The sequence below is a fragment of the Eriocheir sinensis genome, chromosome 63 (genome assembly GCF_024679095.1).
Source record: "Eriocheir sinensis breed Jianghai 21 chromosome 63, ASM2467909v1, whole genome shotgun sequence".
Classification (NCBI taxonomy): domain Eukaryota; kingdom Metazoa; phylum Arthropoda; class Malacostraca; order Decapoda; family Varunidae; genus Eriocheir; species Eriocheir sinensis.
The window spans coordinates 5500783-5519892 of record NC_066571.1 but is presented as its reverse complement, the minus strand read 5'-3'; the positions used below and the strand labels follow the sequence as shown (position 1 = coordinate 5519892).

Genomic DNA, 19110 nt, shown 5'->3' with positions numbered 1-19110 from the left:
GACTAGTAAAAAGACATGGCAGGAGAAGATGGATGAAAGAGAGTGAATAGCAACGACGAAAAATAAAGTTTGTGAGGGAGGAAATGTGAGGCAGGCGAGGGACATTTTGAGACGAATAAGAGAGGAGTGGAGAGAACGGAGAAAATAAAAGAAAAAGAAAACAGGAAAAAGAAGGGGAATTGAAGCATAAAGAGAGATAAGGGTAAAAAGAAAGTCAGATTTGAGAGAGAGAGAGAGAGAGAGAGAGAGAGAGAGAGAGAGAGAGAGAGAGAGAGAGAGAGAGAGAGAGAGAGAGAGAGAGAGAGAGAGAGAGAGAGAGAGAGAGAGAGAGAGAGAGAGAGAGAGAGAGAGAGAGAGAGAGAGAGAGAGAGAGAGAGAGAGAGAGAGAGAGAGAGAGAGAGAGAGAGAGAGAGAGAGAGAGAGAGAGAGAGAGAGAGAGAGAGAGAGAGAGAGAGAGAGAGAGAGAGAGAGAGAGGACGTAAAAATGTTAGTGTCTTAAATGTTAGTGAAAACACATAAAATTGAAATAAAATAGAAAAATAGAGAAAAGCGTGCGATAAATATGACTTGAATAGACAGATGAGCAATAAAAGAATGATTTGCAAACGTAATCAAATGGAAGAGAAAGAGAAAGAGAAGGAGGCAGAGACGGAAGGAGAAAACAGAAAAAAAGAAGAAGGAGGAGGAGGAGTAAGAAACAGGAGATAAGGAAGAGGAATAAGAAGAAAAGGAAGACTAAAGAAGACCAAAAAAGGAAAAGGAGGAGGAGGAGGCAGAAACGGAAAAAGGAAACAGAAGAAAAGAAGAAGAAGGAGGAGGCGGAGGAGGAGGAGTAAAAACAGGAGATAAGGGAGAGGAATAAGAAAAAAAAGGGAGACTGAAGAAGACCAATAATAAAGACAAAATGAAAAATATAAGATGTATTAAATATCTTTGGAACTTTATCTTCATTACTAAATACATGAACTGAGAAGACCGGGCTTGTGTGTGTGTGTGTGTGTGTGTGTGTGTGTGTGTGTGTGTGTGTGTGTGTGTGTGTGTGTGTGTGTGTGTGTGTGTGTGTGTGTGTGTGTGTGTGTGTGTGTGTGTGTTATTGTGACCTCTGCCCTATCTCCGCGAAGCCTCGGGGACATTGGTACCAGTTCTGAGTATTCGCCGCTTCACGAACAATAATTAACTGTTGAAGTGACGGCGAAGTGATGAAACACACACTTCAGCCCCATTACATAACACACGTCAGGGAGATAAATGAGACGCCTATCAATCTATCTATCTGTCTATCTATCTATCTATCTATTTATCACTATCTTCCTGTCACTAATCTATCACTCACTATCTATCTGTCAATCTTCCTCTACACATTTCTATACCTATCTACCTATTTCTCTCTCTCTCTCTCTCTCTCTCTCTCTCTCTCTCTCTCTCTCTCTCTCTCTCTCTCTCTCTCTCTCTCTCTCTCTCTCTCTCTCTCTCTATCTATAGCTGCGTATGTGTGTGTGTGTGTGTGTGTGTGTGTGTGTGTGTGTGTGTGTGTGTGTGTGTGTGTACTTCAATAGCACTAAAAATCTACGTGGAAAAAATAAAGGGAAAACTAGTGTACAAAAACAAACAGGAACAGAAAATAACACACACACACACACACACACACACACACACACACACACACACACACACACACACACACACACACACCTCAGCGACACAACACGACGCAGCGAACGAAACATTTTTCAGGGCAACGAAACATTCTGGGCAACACGAGGGATTACGAAACGCAGATGGATGACGTTATTCGATCCTGATGCAGTACCGAACACACACACACACACACACACACACACACACACACATACACACACACACGTACACACACACACAGCTAATCAACGTCCAGCCAGGTGTTTTAACGCGGTGCACATGTGTAAGCCTAAATTCATGTAGGCATTACGCAATCGTCTATTACCACACACGTACACAGGGGAACAGGCTGATGTATTTTCTCTCACACTCACTCACTCTCACTCTATCTCTCTTTCTCTCGGTTAAAACAAGGTGAAAAAGTTACCTCTATTTCATTCCCTCGTAGAAATAAAGTCTAACAGAGTCGCCCCCTTTATTTCCTCTATTCCCATATACCTGCGGGCTGTGGCGGGAACACCTGTCTATGCGGGGCGCCCGTGATTGCCCGCGGCAGGTGGAGGGGGCAGCAGGTGCGCGGGGAAGGAAGGTGATGAGGCTGAAGGGGATGGCAGGTGGAATGGAGTGCTATGGGAGGGTAGGAAGGAAGGAGGGGAGAGATGAAGTGCGGAGGGGAAGTGATGGAGGCTGAGGGGACGGCAGGAAGGGAACAGGAGGAAAGAGGAGGGTAGGAAGGAGAGGAAGATGGAGATGTAGAGGGAGAGAGAGGTGAAGAAGGTACGGCAAGTGGACAGGTGATGCCAGATGAGGGGAAGAGAAGAGGAGGGGAGGTAGATGCCATAATAGTGGAAAGCGGAGAGAAGGGTAGAAAGGAGGGACGAAAGAGGGAAAGATGAAATGTAGATGGAGAGAAGGGTAGAGATGAAAGGTAGATGGAGAGAGTGACGTTATTGGAGAGTGGAGGGAAGGAAGGAGAAATGAAGGGAAAGTTGAACAGGTGTGAAGGGAGAGAGAGGGGTGAAGATGGGAGGCAGGCAAGGGGGGGGAAGAGGGGAGAGAGTTATAAAGAGCAGGAAGGGAGACGGAGGAAAGGGTTTTGAGGGAGATGGGAGACATGCCAAGGGAAGATAGAAGAGTGAGAGGAAGGGTGAGGAAGCGCTGTATGGGAGAGGTATGAGAGGGAGAATGATGGAGAAAGGAGGAAGGGAGACGGGGAGATGAGGGATAAGGAGAGGGAGAATAAGAGGTTAGAAAAGAAGGGAGTATAAAAATGAGGTGAAGGGAATCATTGTGAGGAAGCGCTATATGGGAGGTATGAGAGGGAGAATGATATAAAAAGGAGGAAGGGAGATAGGGAGATAAGGGATAAGGAGAGTGAGAAAAAGAAGTTAGAAAAGAAGGGAGTATAAAAATGAGGTGAAGGGAACCATTGTGAGGAAGCGCTGTAAGGGAGAGATATGAGAGGGAGAAAGGAGGAAGGGAGATAGGGAGATGAGGGATAAGGGAGGTTAGAAGAGAATGGAGTAAAATAATGAGGTGGAGGAAATCATTAAAGGGCAGGAAAGGGAGGATAAGGATGATTTAGGCTTAAAACAGATTGGAAGGTAATTTTTGAGGGTACAATGGTGGAGGCTGTGAAGAAGGGAGAGATAAGGAGGAAAGGGAGAATGAAGGGAGAGATGTTGTAGGGAGAAGGAGATGCGGGATCACACACACACACACACACACACACACACACACACACACACACACACACACACACACACACACACACACACACACACACACACATTTATTTCTAAGCGATCTAACTGGTATCATTATCGTACATCTGGCGCTGGTACACACACACGCTATTTCTAGATATGTGTGTGTGTGTGTGTGTGTGTGTGTGTGTGTGTGTGTGTGTGTGTGTGTGTGTGTGATAAACTTCGTGAGCGTGTTCATGGAAATCACAGCACAGAACAGACAGGTACACGTAAATCTGGACAGGTGTGTGTGAGCATGTGTTTGTTTGTGTGTGCCGAGGGACTGGAAAATAAAACACCTGTAATCTATTTAAACTCGACTGACGGATGAAGTGAAAACTGTCCCCTGTGAGCGTGGGCAGCGCCGGAGCAGGCTTGAATAATTATTTTTATGCCCCGGAGTTGCATCCTTTGTAGTTAAAAAAAAAATATATATAAACGAGTAGAATAAACCAGTGCAAAAGAGTTAGAGGTATGACTGGGTGTTACGTTCAGCTGTGTGTTGCCTCAGCGCTCATCTCCTTTTTTTTTAGCCGCCGTTGAGCCTGTGGTAGGGACTAAGGGTCGTATTTTAAAACATTTAGTCGCCCAAGTTCACACATTTGACATGGCTTTCGTAGGAGCTGTAGGCCTTTCCAGGGGTAGTTTTATGACCCTGGTGGTAGTTTGACCCTTCTTCTGTGCCATGAACCTTAAAAAACACTCATGAAAACCCGATTGATCCCCTCTTTGACCTTTAGAAATAGTTGATGTGAGAAGCGATGGTGTCTTAAAATACAGCCTTAAGAATACATTAGCACCCAACAGGACACATTAGACATCATGGTTACCACAGTTTACTTTCTCCAGCCTTGCCCAGGTAGCCAATTATCGACCAGCCAGCAAGGGAGGATGAATAGCTTGTTAAAATGCACACCAGCTACTCTAACAAGGATCGAACCCGGGGTAGAAGATTCGTAGCTTGGGGTACTTAGCCATTGTACCACTGCGGCGTATCAATAAAGGATAAGTAAATACAAATAAACACTGAAATAAAATAAGTTCAGTTACTAAATGCAAAAACACACAAATAAATAAATGGATAAAAAACAATAAAGTCAAGAACACGAACGCAACAGACAAGGACATAACAATAAAGGAGAGAAAGAGAAGAAAGAAAGAAAAAAATAGCTATGGGCAAAGATATAACAATAACCGTCAGCAAACAAGAGGGAGAGAGAGACAGACAGAGAGGCAAAAAGTTACAAAAAAAAGTGTTACAACCTTCGCGTAAATTCATATGTATCATTTTTTACTCTCCCTTTTTTTTTTACGTCACTATCTCTTGTTTGTCCCATTCATGCCTTTCGCCTTTCTATTTCTCTTTCTCTTTCCTCTCCCTTCATTCTACTGTTCTTTTGCGCTCCCTTTCTCTCTCTCTTCCCTTCGTTGTTCTTCTCCTCTCTTCATTCTCTTCTTCTCACTCCTGTTCTTTTGCGTTCCCTTTCCCTCTCTCTTCCCTTCCTTGTTCTTCTCTTTTCTTTCTCTTCTTCCTAAATTCTTATAATCATATTTTACCTATTCCTCTATTTCTTCCTTGTCTCTCTTCTTCCATTCTCTCCTCTTCTTCCTCCTCCTTCTCTTCTTTTGCTTATTTCCCTTAGCCATATTATATTCTATCTATTCCTCTCTTTCTTCATTATCTCTCACTTCTCTCCTCTCCTTATCTCTTGCGTTTCCTTTCCCTTCCTTCTCTCCGTCTCCTCTTCTCCAACTTCTCTTCCAAGGTCACATATCCTACTTATTCCTCTCTTCTCTCTCTTCCCGCTTTTCACTCTCTCTCCCTTCTCCTTTTCTCTTCTTCTAATTCTATTTTTGAGGCCACTTATACATATTTTATCTATCTTCTCTTCCTTCCTTCTGTCTCCTCTTGTAACACCTTTCTACTTTCTTTCTCTTCTATTCCGTGACCATATATCTTTCCTTTCTTTTCACATTATCTATTCCTCCTTTTCATACATTTTCTTTTCTTCCTTTATTTCTGTACGACTTTCTCCCTTCTCGTGTTCGTCTTCCTCCTCCTTCCCTCCTTCTTTCTATTTTTTACTTATATTTACCTTTCGTATATCTATTTTCAGCCTATTCTCTTTTCGTACCTTCCGTGTAAATATTATTGTCACCCCTTTTTATCGCGTTGCTCACTCCCCTTTTACCTTCCTCTACTCTCCTTCCATCCGTCTGTACCTTTTTCCTCTTCTCTTTCCTTCTTTTTCGTCCCCTGAACACATATCACCATTTCTTTCCCCGTTTCTTTACCTCCCTTTCTGTATTCCTATTTTCCTCCCCTTATTCTTCTATTCCTCTTTTCTCTCCTATTATTACTTTAGGGAGAGGAAAATATCTTCTTATCTTCTATTTACCTCTCTCTCTCTCTCTCTCTCTCTCTCTCTCTCTCTCTCTCTCTCTCTCTCTCTCTCTCTCTCTCTATCTCTCTATCTCTCTCTATCTATCTATCGTTTTCTCGCTTTTCCTCTTTTCCTTCCCTTTCCTGTATGCATATCTCCACTTTTCACGACCTTCCTCTCCCTCTGTCTATCTGTCTACCTCTCCCTTCCTCCCTTCTCTCCTCTCTCCTCTCCTCTTTTCCTTCCCTTCGCTGTATGCATATCACCGCTTTTTACGGCCTTTCTTTCCTCCAGTTCTAACGCCGGGGACAGTCCGCGTATAGGGACGGGACGAGAGTAAAGCTTCTGGCCAGCTCGTCCCCGGGGCAGTATGGTCCCAGGGAGCTCGTGGCGTCACACTCCCATTTCGCTGCGTCGACCTACATCACCGCAACGACCTGACTGGGGGACGGTCGTGTTCGAGAGAGAGAGAGAGAGTAGAGGGATTTTGTGCGAATGAGACGGTGAGGGAGTTGAAAAAGAATAAGAAAGAGAAGAAAATGAATAAAAACTAGAAAATGAGGAAAAATAGGAAGTAAAACTGGAATAAATAAGACAAGTAGAGATAGATAGATAGACAGGGAGAGAGAACTACTACTAGTAATACTATAAATCGCTACTACTACTACTACTACTACTACTACTACTACTACTAATTTTACTACTACAACTAAAAATAATAATAAGGATCAGTTTCCCACCCACTAATTCACTTTCTATAAGTTCCACGCATCCATAGAATTAAATAAATACACAAATAAATGAAAAGCAGGAGTATTAAACCAAAGTAAAAACTCAAGAATATTTTTCCAACGCATAAATACTTCTTCCCGGAGCCTCCCTTCTCGTTTTCTCCGCGTCCCCCATTTTCTATGAAGCGACGAGGGGGACTAAAAGGCGAAATACAGTCAGTCAGTCTCTCTCTCTCTTGGATTTTTAAAGCGCCTCGTCTTTCTATGTCATGTTTATTTACTTCCTAAAACCATGACTCTGCGTGTGTGTGTGTGTGTGTGTGTGTGTGTGTGTGTGTGTGTGTGTGTGTGTGTGTGTGTTTATTTGATTATTTGTTGGTGTCTAAATGGGAAAGGGGAGAGCGAGGTACGTACAGAGAGAGAGAGAGAGAGAGAGAGAGAGAGAGAGAGATATTTGATATTTGAGAGGATCATCGGGGAGCAATTGACATCCTTCCTCGAAGAAAACCACCTGCAGTCACCGAAGCAGTTTGGTTTTCGGAAGGGCCGCTCTACCTCAGACCTCCTCCTTCTCCTCTCAAAGTCCTGGCATGACGCCCTTGATGACGGCCACCCCTCTCTCGTGATTGCCCTGGATATAGCTGGCGCGTTCGACTCCGTTTGGCACCGCGGTCTGACGGCGAAGCTACAGCAACTAGGCATCACGGGGGACCTGCTGCGCCTGCTCTCAAACTACCTGTTAGGCAGGAGCCTCCACGTAGCAGTCAACGGAAGCACCTCGACCAGCTTCCCGGTGGAGGCCTCCGTTCCACAGGGGTCCGTCCTTGGACCTATTCTGTGGAACATATACTTTAACGACCTCCTGCAAACCATCCCGGCAGCAAGCGCTTACGCCGACGACTGCACCCTCTCCAGAACATACAAGAGGAGAAGCCCAGGACGTGATAGAGTCCGTCAACAGACAGTTGGCAGACATAATGGCCTGGGGAAAGAGATGGCAAGTCAGGTTTGCCCCTGACAAAACCCAGGCCATGGTAATATCACGTTCTCGGGAGGACGCGAGGCAACTCCACGGCAGACTGAGATTCGGGAATGACACCATCCCTCTGCAGTCCAGCGTCGACATCCTCGGCGTGGAGGTGGACTCCCAGCTGCGGTTTGACCGTCACCTTGAAAGGGTGGCGCAAAAAGCCTCCCAGAAGGTGAACCTCCTGCGCCGCATGAAGAACCTCCTCGATGCTGAAGGCCTGAACACCCTCTATAAGGCACAAGTCCGTCCAGTGATGGAGTATGCACCGCTCACCTGGATGGCCAGCGCCCGCTGCCACCTCAACCTGCTAGACAAGGTGCAGAGGAGGGCTGAACGCCTCATCAACGGCACCCAGCACCACCGACCGAGCCAGTGGGAGACACAGCGACAACAACAACAACAACAACACCCACACGAAGGAAGGGCAAGACCAGCCACGAACCAGCTGAATAGCCTGGAGCACCGTCGCCGCGTCGCTGCCCTGACGGTGCTACAAGGCACAAGTGGGCCTAGTGCCCCACCTGACGGACCTGAGGGCTACCTGGAGGAGGTCTGAGCGCAGCACGAGAACGGTGCTGAGCAACGCCTCCCTCCTGGAAGTGCCAATGGCCCGCTCCAGCACCCACCAACGTGCCTTCTCCATCGCAGCGGTGGTGTGGTGGAACAACCTCACTGCTGATGTGGATGTGACACAACTGTCCACTCAGCAGATGAAGGTTGCGTCCCACAGGTGGCTACTCCTACACCCACCGTAAATATGTATATATATAATTGTATAATATATTGTATAATAATTGTATAATATAATCGGCAGAAGCTTTTAAATAGCTCCCCAACGGTCGGGGGAACTTTAGCATAGACAAATAATACTGCCATGTACTAATGTACTGAACATGTTTAAATAAAAAAAAAAAAGAGAGAGAGAGAGGATTGAGGACAGGGCGGTGAAGAGGATTTAATCGCATGAGTGAGCATAATTAACGGTTGGCTGCGCGTTTCCAGGTAGCTAAGAAGGTAGACGCCGCAGGGAGGGATAGATTGATAGATAGATTGATAGACAGATAGGTAGATAGATAGATAGACAGGTTGACTGATTGATTTAAAGGTAAATATATAGATTGACAGATAGGTAGATAGATATGTAGACAGGTTGATTGACTGAATGATAGGTAAATACATAGATTGACAAATAGGTAGATAGATAGATAGACAGGTTGACTGATTGATTGAAAGGTAAATATATAGATTGACAGATAGGTAGATAGATAGATAGACAGGTTGACTGATTGATTGAAAGGTAAATATATAGATTGACAGATAGGTAGATAGATACATAAACAGGTTGACTGATTGATTGATGGGTAAATATATAGACTGACAGATGGATGAATAGATAGAAATATAAACTGACTGATAGATTTGTAGATAGAGATATTGATAGATAGTTATAAATAAAAACAGATTTACGAGCACACTAAGAAAGAAAGATAATGAATAAGTGATTAAACTCATAAACAAGACATAGATAGATAGACAGACAAACTAAGAGATAAACGTAAGAGCTTAGACAGACAAACAAACAGAGACAAACCATAACACAACCCCCCAAATCAAGATAGACATAGATAAATACGAGATAAAACTTATAAATAATAAAATAAAAAATAAACAGGCTTACACTGATGAAGCCGAATAGACTAAGACAAGACTTGATAACAGCACATACCACGATAGATAGATAAAGATGCAGATAACTAAAGAAAAGCAGACAACCAGATTCCCCAATACGTCCAGACACAGATACAGATTGAGAATGAGACAGAGAGCCAGGCATCGACATGGACAAAGACGGATGCATAAGAACCGACAGACCGAGGGATATATTGTCAGACTGTGCCACTGCTAGAGATGGATGGTGAGAGTTTGCTAAGACGAAAAGTACACGCAGACTGACAGGTGATAGTGGTGATGGTGATGGTGGGGGTGGTGGTGAAGATGGTGTTGAGATTGCGGTGATGATGATGATGGTGGTACAGAGGAAAAGGGAATAAGGTTACATATAAAAATAAGTAAAAAGAAGAGGAAGAAGATGAATAAAAAATGAAGAGCAAAACACGTTAAAAAAAGATTAAAAATACGAAAACACAAGGAAAAGGAAAGTAAACAAAACAACGAAACAAAAAATAACAAGAACAAAATACGAAAAACTGCAGCAATATACAAATAAAAGAGAAAAGGAGGAAAAATGAAGAAATAAAAGTGGAAAAGAAAGGATGACAAGATGAAATAGAAAAGAGAGAAGTAAATAAATAAAGGTTACAATAATGATGATAAAAAAATAACACATAAGAAAAGAAAAAAAATAGAGATGGGAAAGGAAATGGGGAACAGTATATAAACCAAGAGGAAGGAACAAATAAAGTTAAAGAAGAAAATGGTAAAGACGTAACTTGGGCGAGAGACTGACACCCTCGCTCCCAGGTCTCCAGTTTCGCTACAAGGGAGGGAGAAATCCTTAAACTAGGGTCGCACAGTCAATATATCAGGGTCTCATTTCCAGGCAGACACTCCCTTCCTCCTTACCCCCTTCCCTTCTCTCCCTTCCCTCCTTTCTCTTCCTTCCTCCCTCCCTCTCTCGATTCCACTCATCCATACCTCTCTCCTTCTATCCCTTCCCTTTCCTCCTCTTCCTCTCTTCTTCATTCCTCCATTCATACCTCTTCGTTTTCCTCCTATCCTTTCTTCTATCTCCCTATTCTCTTTCCTCCTTCTCTCTCTCCTTCTCCTACTCTTCCTCTTCCTCTCTTTCTTTCTATTTCTATTTCTCTTCCCTTCACTTCATCATTACTCTCGTTGTCTCCTATCTCCTTTTTCTCTCTCTCCTTCCCCTCTTTCCTCCCCCCCCCCTCCCTCCTTCATTCTCTCTTCTCTCCATTTCTTGTGATTCTCTCTCCCTCTCTCTGTCTTGAAGATAAAAACTCAACCGGATATTGGGCTCTTACACCTAGCTAGAGAGAAGAGAAGAAGGAGGAGGAGGAGGAGGAGGAGGAGGAGGGGGGGAAGAGTTAATAGCCGAATGGTGAAATGGGGAAAAGAAAAGGACGAGGAGGAGGAGGAGGGGCAGAAGGAGGAAGAGGAGGAGGAGGAGGAGGAGGAGGAGGAGGGCGAAGAAGGGCAAGGAGTGTTATCTTAAATTGCAAAAGTGTTAAGAAGTTACATTGTTCTATTTCGTTTTATTCGGATTCTTTTACAGTTTTTTTTTCTTTTCCTGATTTCCTCCTCCTCTTCCTTCTTTCCTTCGCTATTCATCCTTGCTTTCTCGTTACTCCTTTACTGAGACAGAGGATGGGAGTACGTGACGTGTGTGTGTGTGTGTGTGTGTGTGTGTGTGTGTGTGTGTGTGTGTGTGTGTGTGTGTGTGTGTGTGTGTGTGTGTGTGTGTGTGTGCGAGGGAAGAAGAAAGAGAAAATGTATGCCAGCGGTTATCTGACACACACACACACACACACACACACACACACACACACACAATTATGATGAAACTCGAATCCGCATAAGTTTTTCTGATACAAAGGCGAGCGGCGAAATGCTTGGCGGAAAAGAGAAATGAGAGAAGAAAGAGGATAAAGAAATAAAGACAGACCTGATGAGAGAGAGAGAGAGAGAGAGAGAGAGAGAGAGAGAGAGAGAGAGAGAGAGAGAGAGAGAGAGTGTGTGTGTGTGTGTGTGTGTGAGAGTCTGTATTTCATCCTGTGCGGGGAATCAGAGGAAGAGAGAAAGTTTGGACACAATAATCTCCCGTAAAGTTTTCGGGAGAGATAGAGAAAAATTTATTGAAGCTGGAATGCCAGAATGACTTTTCCCTAATTTTTCTCTCGCTCTTACTTTTTCATACTTTATTTTCGCTGCGACTTTCGACGAGGTAGTGTGTGTGTGTGTGTGTGTGTGTGTGTGGTGAGGGTGTGGGCAGCCGTGGTGGTGGCGCGGTGTTTTGTCACGGTGGTGTGGAGCGGCGCGGAGGTGTTACAAGACCAATCAATTATCGACCCCGCGAAGCCCCGGGCGTGGCTGGCTTGTCGCTGGCCGGCCGTGAGCGGTGGGCGGCGCTGTGAGGCATGGCATGTTTTGCATGATAGGTGTATGTGCTTATCTTGGCCACCTTTCTGTGCCCCTTGGGAAACCTTCCTCCCCCTGTCACTAACATCTTTTGTTGTTCATTGCAGGATGTCGGTGCGGGGCGTGATGACCCCCCAGGGCTGGTACGTGAAGGCACTGCCCTCTGGGGAGCCTTATCCACTTGAGTCCCGTCTGGGCCCGCTGTTCCGCGAGGCGGGCGTCACAACGCTGTGCGACGCCCTCAAGTACGGCGCCTCGCTGCACGGCTCCAAGCCTTGTATGGCCACGCGGCAGCTGTTGCGGCGGCAGCGTGAGGAGCAGCGCGGCAGGACCCTCGAAAGGCTGGAGCTCGGCGAGTACCGCTGGAAGACCTACGAGGAAGTGCAGCAGGTGGCGGTGGAGGTGGGCCTGGGCGTGCGGCGGCTGGGCATCGAGCCGCTAAGCCGCGTCGTGATCTTCGCTGAGACGCGCGCCGAGTGGTTGACGGCGGCCATGGGGTGCCTGCAACACCGCATCACCGTGGCCACGCTCTACACCACCCTCACGGACGTCGGCGTTGCCCACGGCATCAACGAGACGGAGGTGTCGCTCGTGTTCACCTCGTACGACCTATTGCCGCGCGTGGCCCGCGTGCTGCACCAGTGCCCTCGCGTCACCACCGTGGTGGTCATGGAGGATCAGCTGGAGGGCATGGGCGACACAAGCAAGATCCCCGCCAACGTGAGTGTTGTGCCCTTCAAGACCCTGTCCCAGAAAGATCCTTCAGCCGCGCCCGTCAACACGCCGGTGCCCCAGGCGGAGGACGTGGCCATCCTAATGTACACGAGTGGGTCGACGGGCACCCCGAAGGGCGTGGAGCTGAGCCACACCAGCATCCTTGCCAGCGTCATCGCCTACTCCGTCCAGATGAACGTGGGGCCCGGCGACCGTTACCTCTCCTTCCTGCCACTGGCACACATCATGGAGCTGGCGTCGGAGATTGCCCTCATCTCTCTGGGCGCCACCATCCTGTACTCGTCCCCGCACACCCTCACCAGCACCAGCCCGAAGGTGATGCGCGGCACGGACGGCGACGCCAAGGTGGCGCGGCCCACCGTCATGAACGCCGTGCCCCTCGTGCTGGATCGCATCATCAAGGGCGTCACACAGAAAGTGGAGGAGCAAAGCTGGATCAAGAGCCTCGTCTTCAGTGAGGCCGTCAAGTATAAGTTCTGGCTCGAGTACATCCCTTTCACGTCTTTCTTCCTCAACACGTTCATTTTCCGGCGGGTGCAGGAGGAGCTCGGCGGACAGCTGCGCCGCGTGGTAGTGGGCGGCGCTCCGCTGTCCCCTCAGACCCACGACACCATGCGGGCCATCTTCGACGTGTCCATCCAGGTGGGCTACGGCTCCACGGAGTCGGCGTCGTGCATCGCCGGCATGGATGAGGACGACACGACCACGGGGCACACGGGCGGCCCCAATCTGGGCGTGCTGATGCGGCTCGTGGACTGGGAGGAGGGCAACTACCGCGTTACGGACAAGCCTAACCCGCGGGGCGAGATCATCGTGGGCGGCCCCGTGTTATGCAAGGGCTACTTCAAGCTGCCGGAGGAGAACAAGTCGTCCTTCTTCGAGGAGGACGGCGTCCGGTGGTTCCGCACAGGCGACATCGGCGAGGTGAACTCCCTCGGCTCGCTTAAGATCATCGACCGCAAGAAGGACCTCGTGAAGTTGAAGCACGGCGAGTACGTGTCGCTGGGCAACACAGAGTCCAAGCTGAAGACGCTCTCCAACGTGGACAACATCTGCGTCTTCGCCGACTCTACGAAGGACAAGACGGTGGCGGTGGTGGTGCCCTCGGCGGAGAGGCTGTGGAAGGTGGCGGCGAGCGTAGGCATCGACCAGGGGACGCTCACCATCGAGGAGCTGTGCGTCGACGAGCGGGTGAAGGAGGCCATCCTGAAGGAGCTTCAGATCCACGGCAAGAAGTGCGGCCTCACACGCTGGGAGGTGCCCGCTGCCGTCACCCTCACGCTGGAGCCCTGGACGCCCGACACTGGTCTGGTGACGGCTGCGCTGAAGCTGCGGCGCAAGCAGCTGAGTAACCACTACGAGCACAGCGTCCACGACATGTACTCCCGCCTGGACTAGCACGACGCCGCCCGCTCCAGACAGTGAGCAGCGCAATTACGGGGACTGCTGGCCCAGCCAGCCCTCCAGCTCCCTCCGCGGCCCAGCGCCGGACACTTGACGCAGGCTGTTGTGTTGCGGCTGGCCATCCATGTATCACTTTGGTAGTCTAGTGTTGGACGTTATTACCTTTCATCTATCTTAGAAAACAGACAGCTTATACTACCCAAAGAACACTTTAAGAACTTATAAAACATTGGCATTCGTGTATATAATTATGTACATTTGTGAGACGTTTAGGAGCTGTCCGGTGCGGTATGGAACCCTCCATGGCCCGCTCCTCCTTACCCTCCCTCACCCCGATTCGGTGCCTCGCGTCCCTGCCACCTCCACCCCCATCACCCTGCACAGCCCCATTACCCATGCCAGCACAGCACGCACCTCCCCTGCAGCACACCCTCCCCGCTCCTGCCCTCGCCAGCCCCACACCACACATACATTCTCAGCCTCCACAAATTCTTGCCTTTATACCAAAGAAACTGTAACCAGACCCGCCACGACCCACCTGCCGTCACCTGCAGCCAAGATCCCCTGGCACCTGTCGGAGTCAATGCTCAGTGCCGCCTTGTCCCGCCTCAGGTGGAATGGCACCTTTGGCACTTCAGGTAGGCGGGCTGAAGGATCACCTGGCACGGTTACCTGGCCAAGGCACACATGAGAGGGTCAAAGTGGCAGAAGCAGTCGGTTTTCTTACTCTTACTGCGGTTTGTTCACCAGTTTGTACGCACAACTCCAATCAGAACTTATACAGGGATAAAAAGTGACCTTGATAATTGGGTCCTGTGAAACTGAAACTGCCGAGAGAAAAGTTTCTGTATAATATTTTTTTGTCAGTGTTTCAGTTTTGTAGTTGGGCCCAGTGTTCCAGGGTAATGTTTGTACCTGACGGCCGTACTGATTGGGATTAACTGCAACAAACTGGCGAACACACCTTCCTTCCTCCCCCCATCACCACTTCCACCACCAACGCCTCCTTTACCTTTCACACCACTCCATCATTTTCCATCAAGTCGACGCAGCACTCCGAATTTTGCCTTACGAATCATGCTTCGCTCCAGTCATTGTCTATAACACATCATTGTTATTGTGTGTGTGTGTGTGTGTGTGTGTGTGTGTGTGTGTGTGTGTGTGTGTGTGTGTCCATACTTCAATGTGCATGTAGTTATAATAATAATAATACTATTAACAATAATGATAATAATGATAAATAATTGGGCTCAACACGTATATCAACATATTCTATTAAGATGACGGAATGTGTAAGCATTGACGAGCGGCATGTTAATGATGCTAAAAAGATATGTGATTATAGACCATTGAAAACTGTTATTTGTGTGTGTGTGTGTGTGTGTGTGTGTGTGTGTGTGTGTGTGTGTGTGTGTGTGTGTGTGTGTGTGTACCAATATACCACTGCATTATAATTGTAGCTTCCCTGCTAGTGTAATATATGTACGGACGAGAAGCCTAAGGGACGGAGTGTAGTGGAGTGTATACTGAAAACAACAACCAAAACAACCAAAACAACAACAAGATAGGGGCGAACCTCCCTCCCACGTGGGCAGCCAAAAGAGTGTCCAGTCTTAGCGCCGTTACCTAAGGTCTTTTTATCATCAGCATAACTCGGCATTGTTCTTTATAACCACTGTCCTCTTGTACCAAAGCACCTGATGTAGAGCCATTCATTTCTCTTATATAATGAATAACAATGATGACTAAGGCGCAGCAACACTCCTTTTAACTATTACCTACGTATACCTATAAGAAGAGGCATTTATCTACTCTTACACTGAACGATAATGATAATAATAACAATAATAATAATGATAATAATAATAATAATGGTGATGTAGATGACAACAACAGCAAAACCATGTATTCATTCATCTTCGACATTTAACAACGATATAAAAAAAGCACAATGAATGAGTACCCATCACAGAATGTACCTTGCATCCATATTACTCACCCACTCATGCATGTTTGAAGTAAAGGGACTCACCCATTCCTCTCATAGTGAAAATAATAATAATAGTAGTAATAATAATAAGCCCGTGTTTTTTTTTGTTTTTTTTTACAGCCGAAGAAACAGCTCAAGGGCAACAACAACAACAACAAAAATTTAAAAAAAGCCCGCCAATCTCTGCTCCCACAAAGCCAAAAGTAATGAGCGGCCAAGTTACCTTTCACACCTGGCAAAGAATCACGTTAGTAAGCCGCTTTCCTTCAGTCAGTCTACCGCTTAAAACACTGACTGGTAAAGTTATGCCGTTATTCACACGTCATACAGTGAAAAAATAATATGAAACCTCAATCAAAGGTATATGCAATTATTAACACATTACGCTAGGAAAAGTAACTCACGCTGCTGTGCCCTTAAAAAATAGTCTGAGTAATGATTTTCTGTAGTTACTTATACTTATACATCATAAACTAAATAATAATAGTAAGCACCAATTAATTATACATACAATTATGATCAAATCTCGCTATGAATTATTTGATGCTGCTTTATCCAGTTCACCGTCCCTAAAAAACGACCAAGTAACCATATTCTGCCGTTATCATTACTACATCATACAGTGAATAATGATAAGGAACCCCAAATTAAAAGTACCTCCATTTATTACCACATCACGTGAGAAAGTATTTTGCGCCTTTCCGAGCGATACTGACCCTATGTATTGGAATGCTTTTGCTATGAACTGTTTGACCTCGTAGGATCAGCGCCAATGTTTTTGTTTTTGTTTCCTCTCTTTATAAGCCTTGCATCCTTCTGTAAAAAAAAAAAAGATCACTGTAACTCGAAAGTGGTCTGATTAATCATTTTCTGCCGTTATTCATTCATCGTACACTGAATAATAATTATATCCTCATGAATAAGTACATTGAACTCATAGGTCGGTATTATGACATTTTCGCCTCTCATATCAGCTACTTTTAAGGCCCAAAGAGGGGGTCATTCGGGTTCTAATGAGTGTTTCTTTAGGTCCGCAGTACAGAAGAAGAGTCAGACTACCACCAGGGTCATAAAACTACTGGAAATGCCCGCAACTCCTACGAAAGCCTTGTCAAATATGTGTTCTTGGGCGGCGAAATGTCTTATAATACCATCCATTCCATAGTCCCGTTGGCAGGGTAGTTTCAGCGATGCTCTACCCTATTCAGTACCTAATTAAGCAACCCATTCAGTACCCTATTCAGCGCTCCATCTAGTACCCCATTCATCCTTCCATCCCGTACCCCAATTCAGCGCCTCATTCATACCCCATCCAGCGACCCATCCCGTACCCCATTCAGCAACCCATTCAGCGTCACAGCGCCCCTTCCAGTACCCAATTCAGTGTCCCGCGATAATGGTCTGTGTGAATCATTAGCCGCGCACTTTTATATCTCCCCCCACGGCTCATAACTCTCGCCAAACATCCATAAAAGTGTTGGATTTGCGACCTTAATCTTAGTAACCCATTAAACTTGTCCGGCTTTGGCGATATTTTCCACTCGTAATGTAGGTATATGCGTGCGATGCGGCCGACTAGTTTTTCTTTTCTCCCTGTTCTTGTTCGTTTTCTTCCTGTTGTTGTTTTTTCTTCCCTATCTCTATTTGTATTACTTTAGAGTTTAACAACGTCACTTTTCTTGTATTTTCTTGGTCTTCCTGTTTTTCTTCCTTTTTTTTTTCATTAGTTTGGAGCTTAACAACGTCTATTTTTTTCTTGTATTCTTCCTGTTTTTTTCCTTATCTCGTTTTTTCTTCCTATAGAGATTAAAATTATACGTAACTTGTTCTTGTTCTTGTTCTTCTATAGGTTTTAAGATTCCCTTTTATTGGTTTATATATTTTCAAGAAGAGGAAGAAAGTTATTAATTCTGTCACATAATTTTTCTGTCCAGTCGATTCCAGGTGCTAAAAAAAATAGGTGAGAATCAACCCCCATTATTATTATTATTATTATTATTATTACTACTATTATTACTATTATCATTATTACTATTATTATATAGGAGACACGGTAGTGAGGAATAGTTTTAGATGTTTATCGATAAGTTATGTAGGAATAGTGGCCTTGAGGACGGCTTGAGAGAGAGAGAGAGAGAGAGAGAGAGAGAGAGAGAGAGAGAGAGAGAGAGAGAGAGAGAGAGAGACCCATTATACCCATTACCTAATTAGAGTTGTGTCCACGTGGATGCCAATGGCGCGACCCAACACAACACCTGCACCATTACACTGTACATATGATGGTGCGTGATCCATTTTTCTCTCGTCACTCGTAAGGTTGAGGCTCGTTCCTGTTAGCGCCGCGCGGAAACGAGAGAGGGACGGACTATGGTATTACGTTCCCCCGTTACCTTGCAGTGAAAAACGCCGTGAACAGATTTAGTGATAGAGGAGAGGCATGACGAGGCTCCCAGTTCTTTATTCGCCATTAACTCACGAGAAGAAAAACGTTACTGCATTTGTTTATCATGACAGTCAAGTGGAAAACGCTATGAATGAGTTAGCCGACACACGAGAAGTACAAGACTCCGACCTGTTTATGCGCTCTTTGCGAATAAAAAAATTACCTTACCTTTTTATCATTATCTTCAAGTGGAAAACGCACGGCGGGTATTATAAGGATCCAAACTATTTATATTCTATTAACTCGTAAGAAAAATGCATTACTATACCATCCTGCCGTTACGTTGTAGGAGCAAACTATTTATATTCTATTAACTCGTAAGAAAAATGCATTACTATACCATCCTGGAGTTACGTTGTAGGAGCAAACGCTGCTTACAGATTAGCGTTGATGATATAACACTTAGCGACACACGAGACATAACAGAGCGACGGACCCCTCATCTGCAATGTACCGAGTAAAAGTGATTGCGTTGTTACTACACACTAACATTGCTTTGTCGCAGGATACGATGCATTATTCAAGTCGTGATTGGCGGTGTAAAGAGAATTCATGATGCGATGTATGCAGGAGAGCGCCAGCGTATATATTATCTGCTTTCGTGTATCGGTATCCAGATGGCGGTGTTGCGTTCTTTCGCTTCGATGTATTGTAAGAAGTGTTGCGTGTTGATGGCGCTGGCGGTGTAACAGGCGGAATGATATTATACGATATTCACATAGTTATAAAAAGTCACATGTGATCTCGAATTATTCTGTGCTTTTCTTCTTTTTTTCTTTCACAAGGGTCTTTTTTTTTCTTTGATTTTCCTGCTTTTTTTCTCCTTTTAAATATTTTTTTTATCATCGCCATTTTTTTCCAGCTTCTCTCGTTTTTTTTCTTCTTCCTAAT

The 19110-nt window shown here is 45.7% G+C and overlaps 1 protein-coding gene across 1 annotated transcript in view; it reads left to right on the top strand.

The window, feature by feature from the left end:
- Positions 1–15218, top strand: part of LOC126986901 (long-chain-fatty-acid--CoA ligase 4-like) — a 32219-nt gene extending 17001 nt beyond the window's left edge. Inside the window, exon 2 of the mRNA XM_050843395.1 lies at positions 11755–15218. Coding sequence (XP_050699352.1) covers positions 11756–13780 — 2025 coding nt within the window. The 5' untranslated portion in view covers position 11755 and the 3' untranslated portion in view covers positions 13781–15218. The remainder of the gene's footprint in view (positions 1–11754) is intronic.
- Positions 15219–19110: the final 3892 nt, after the last annotated feature.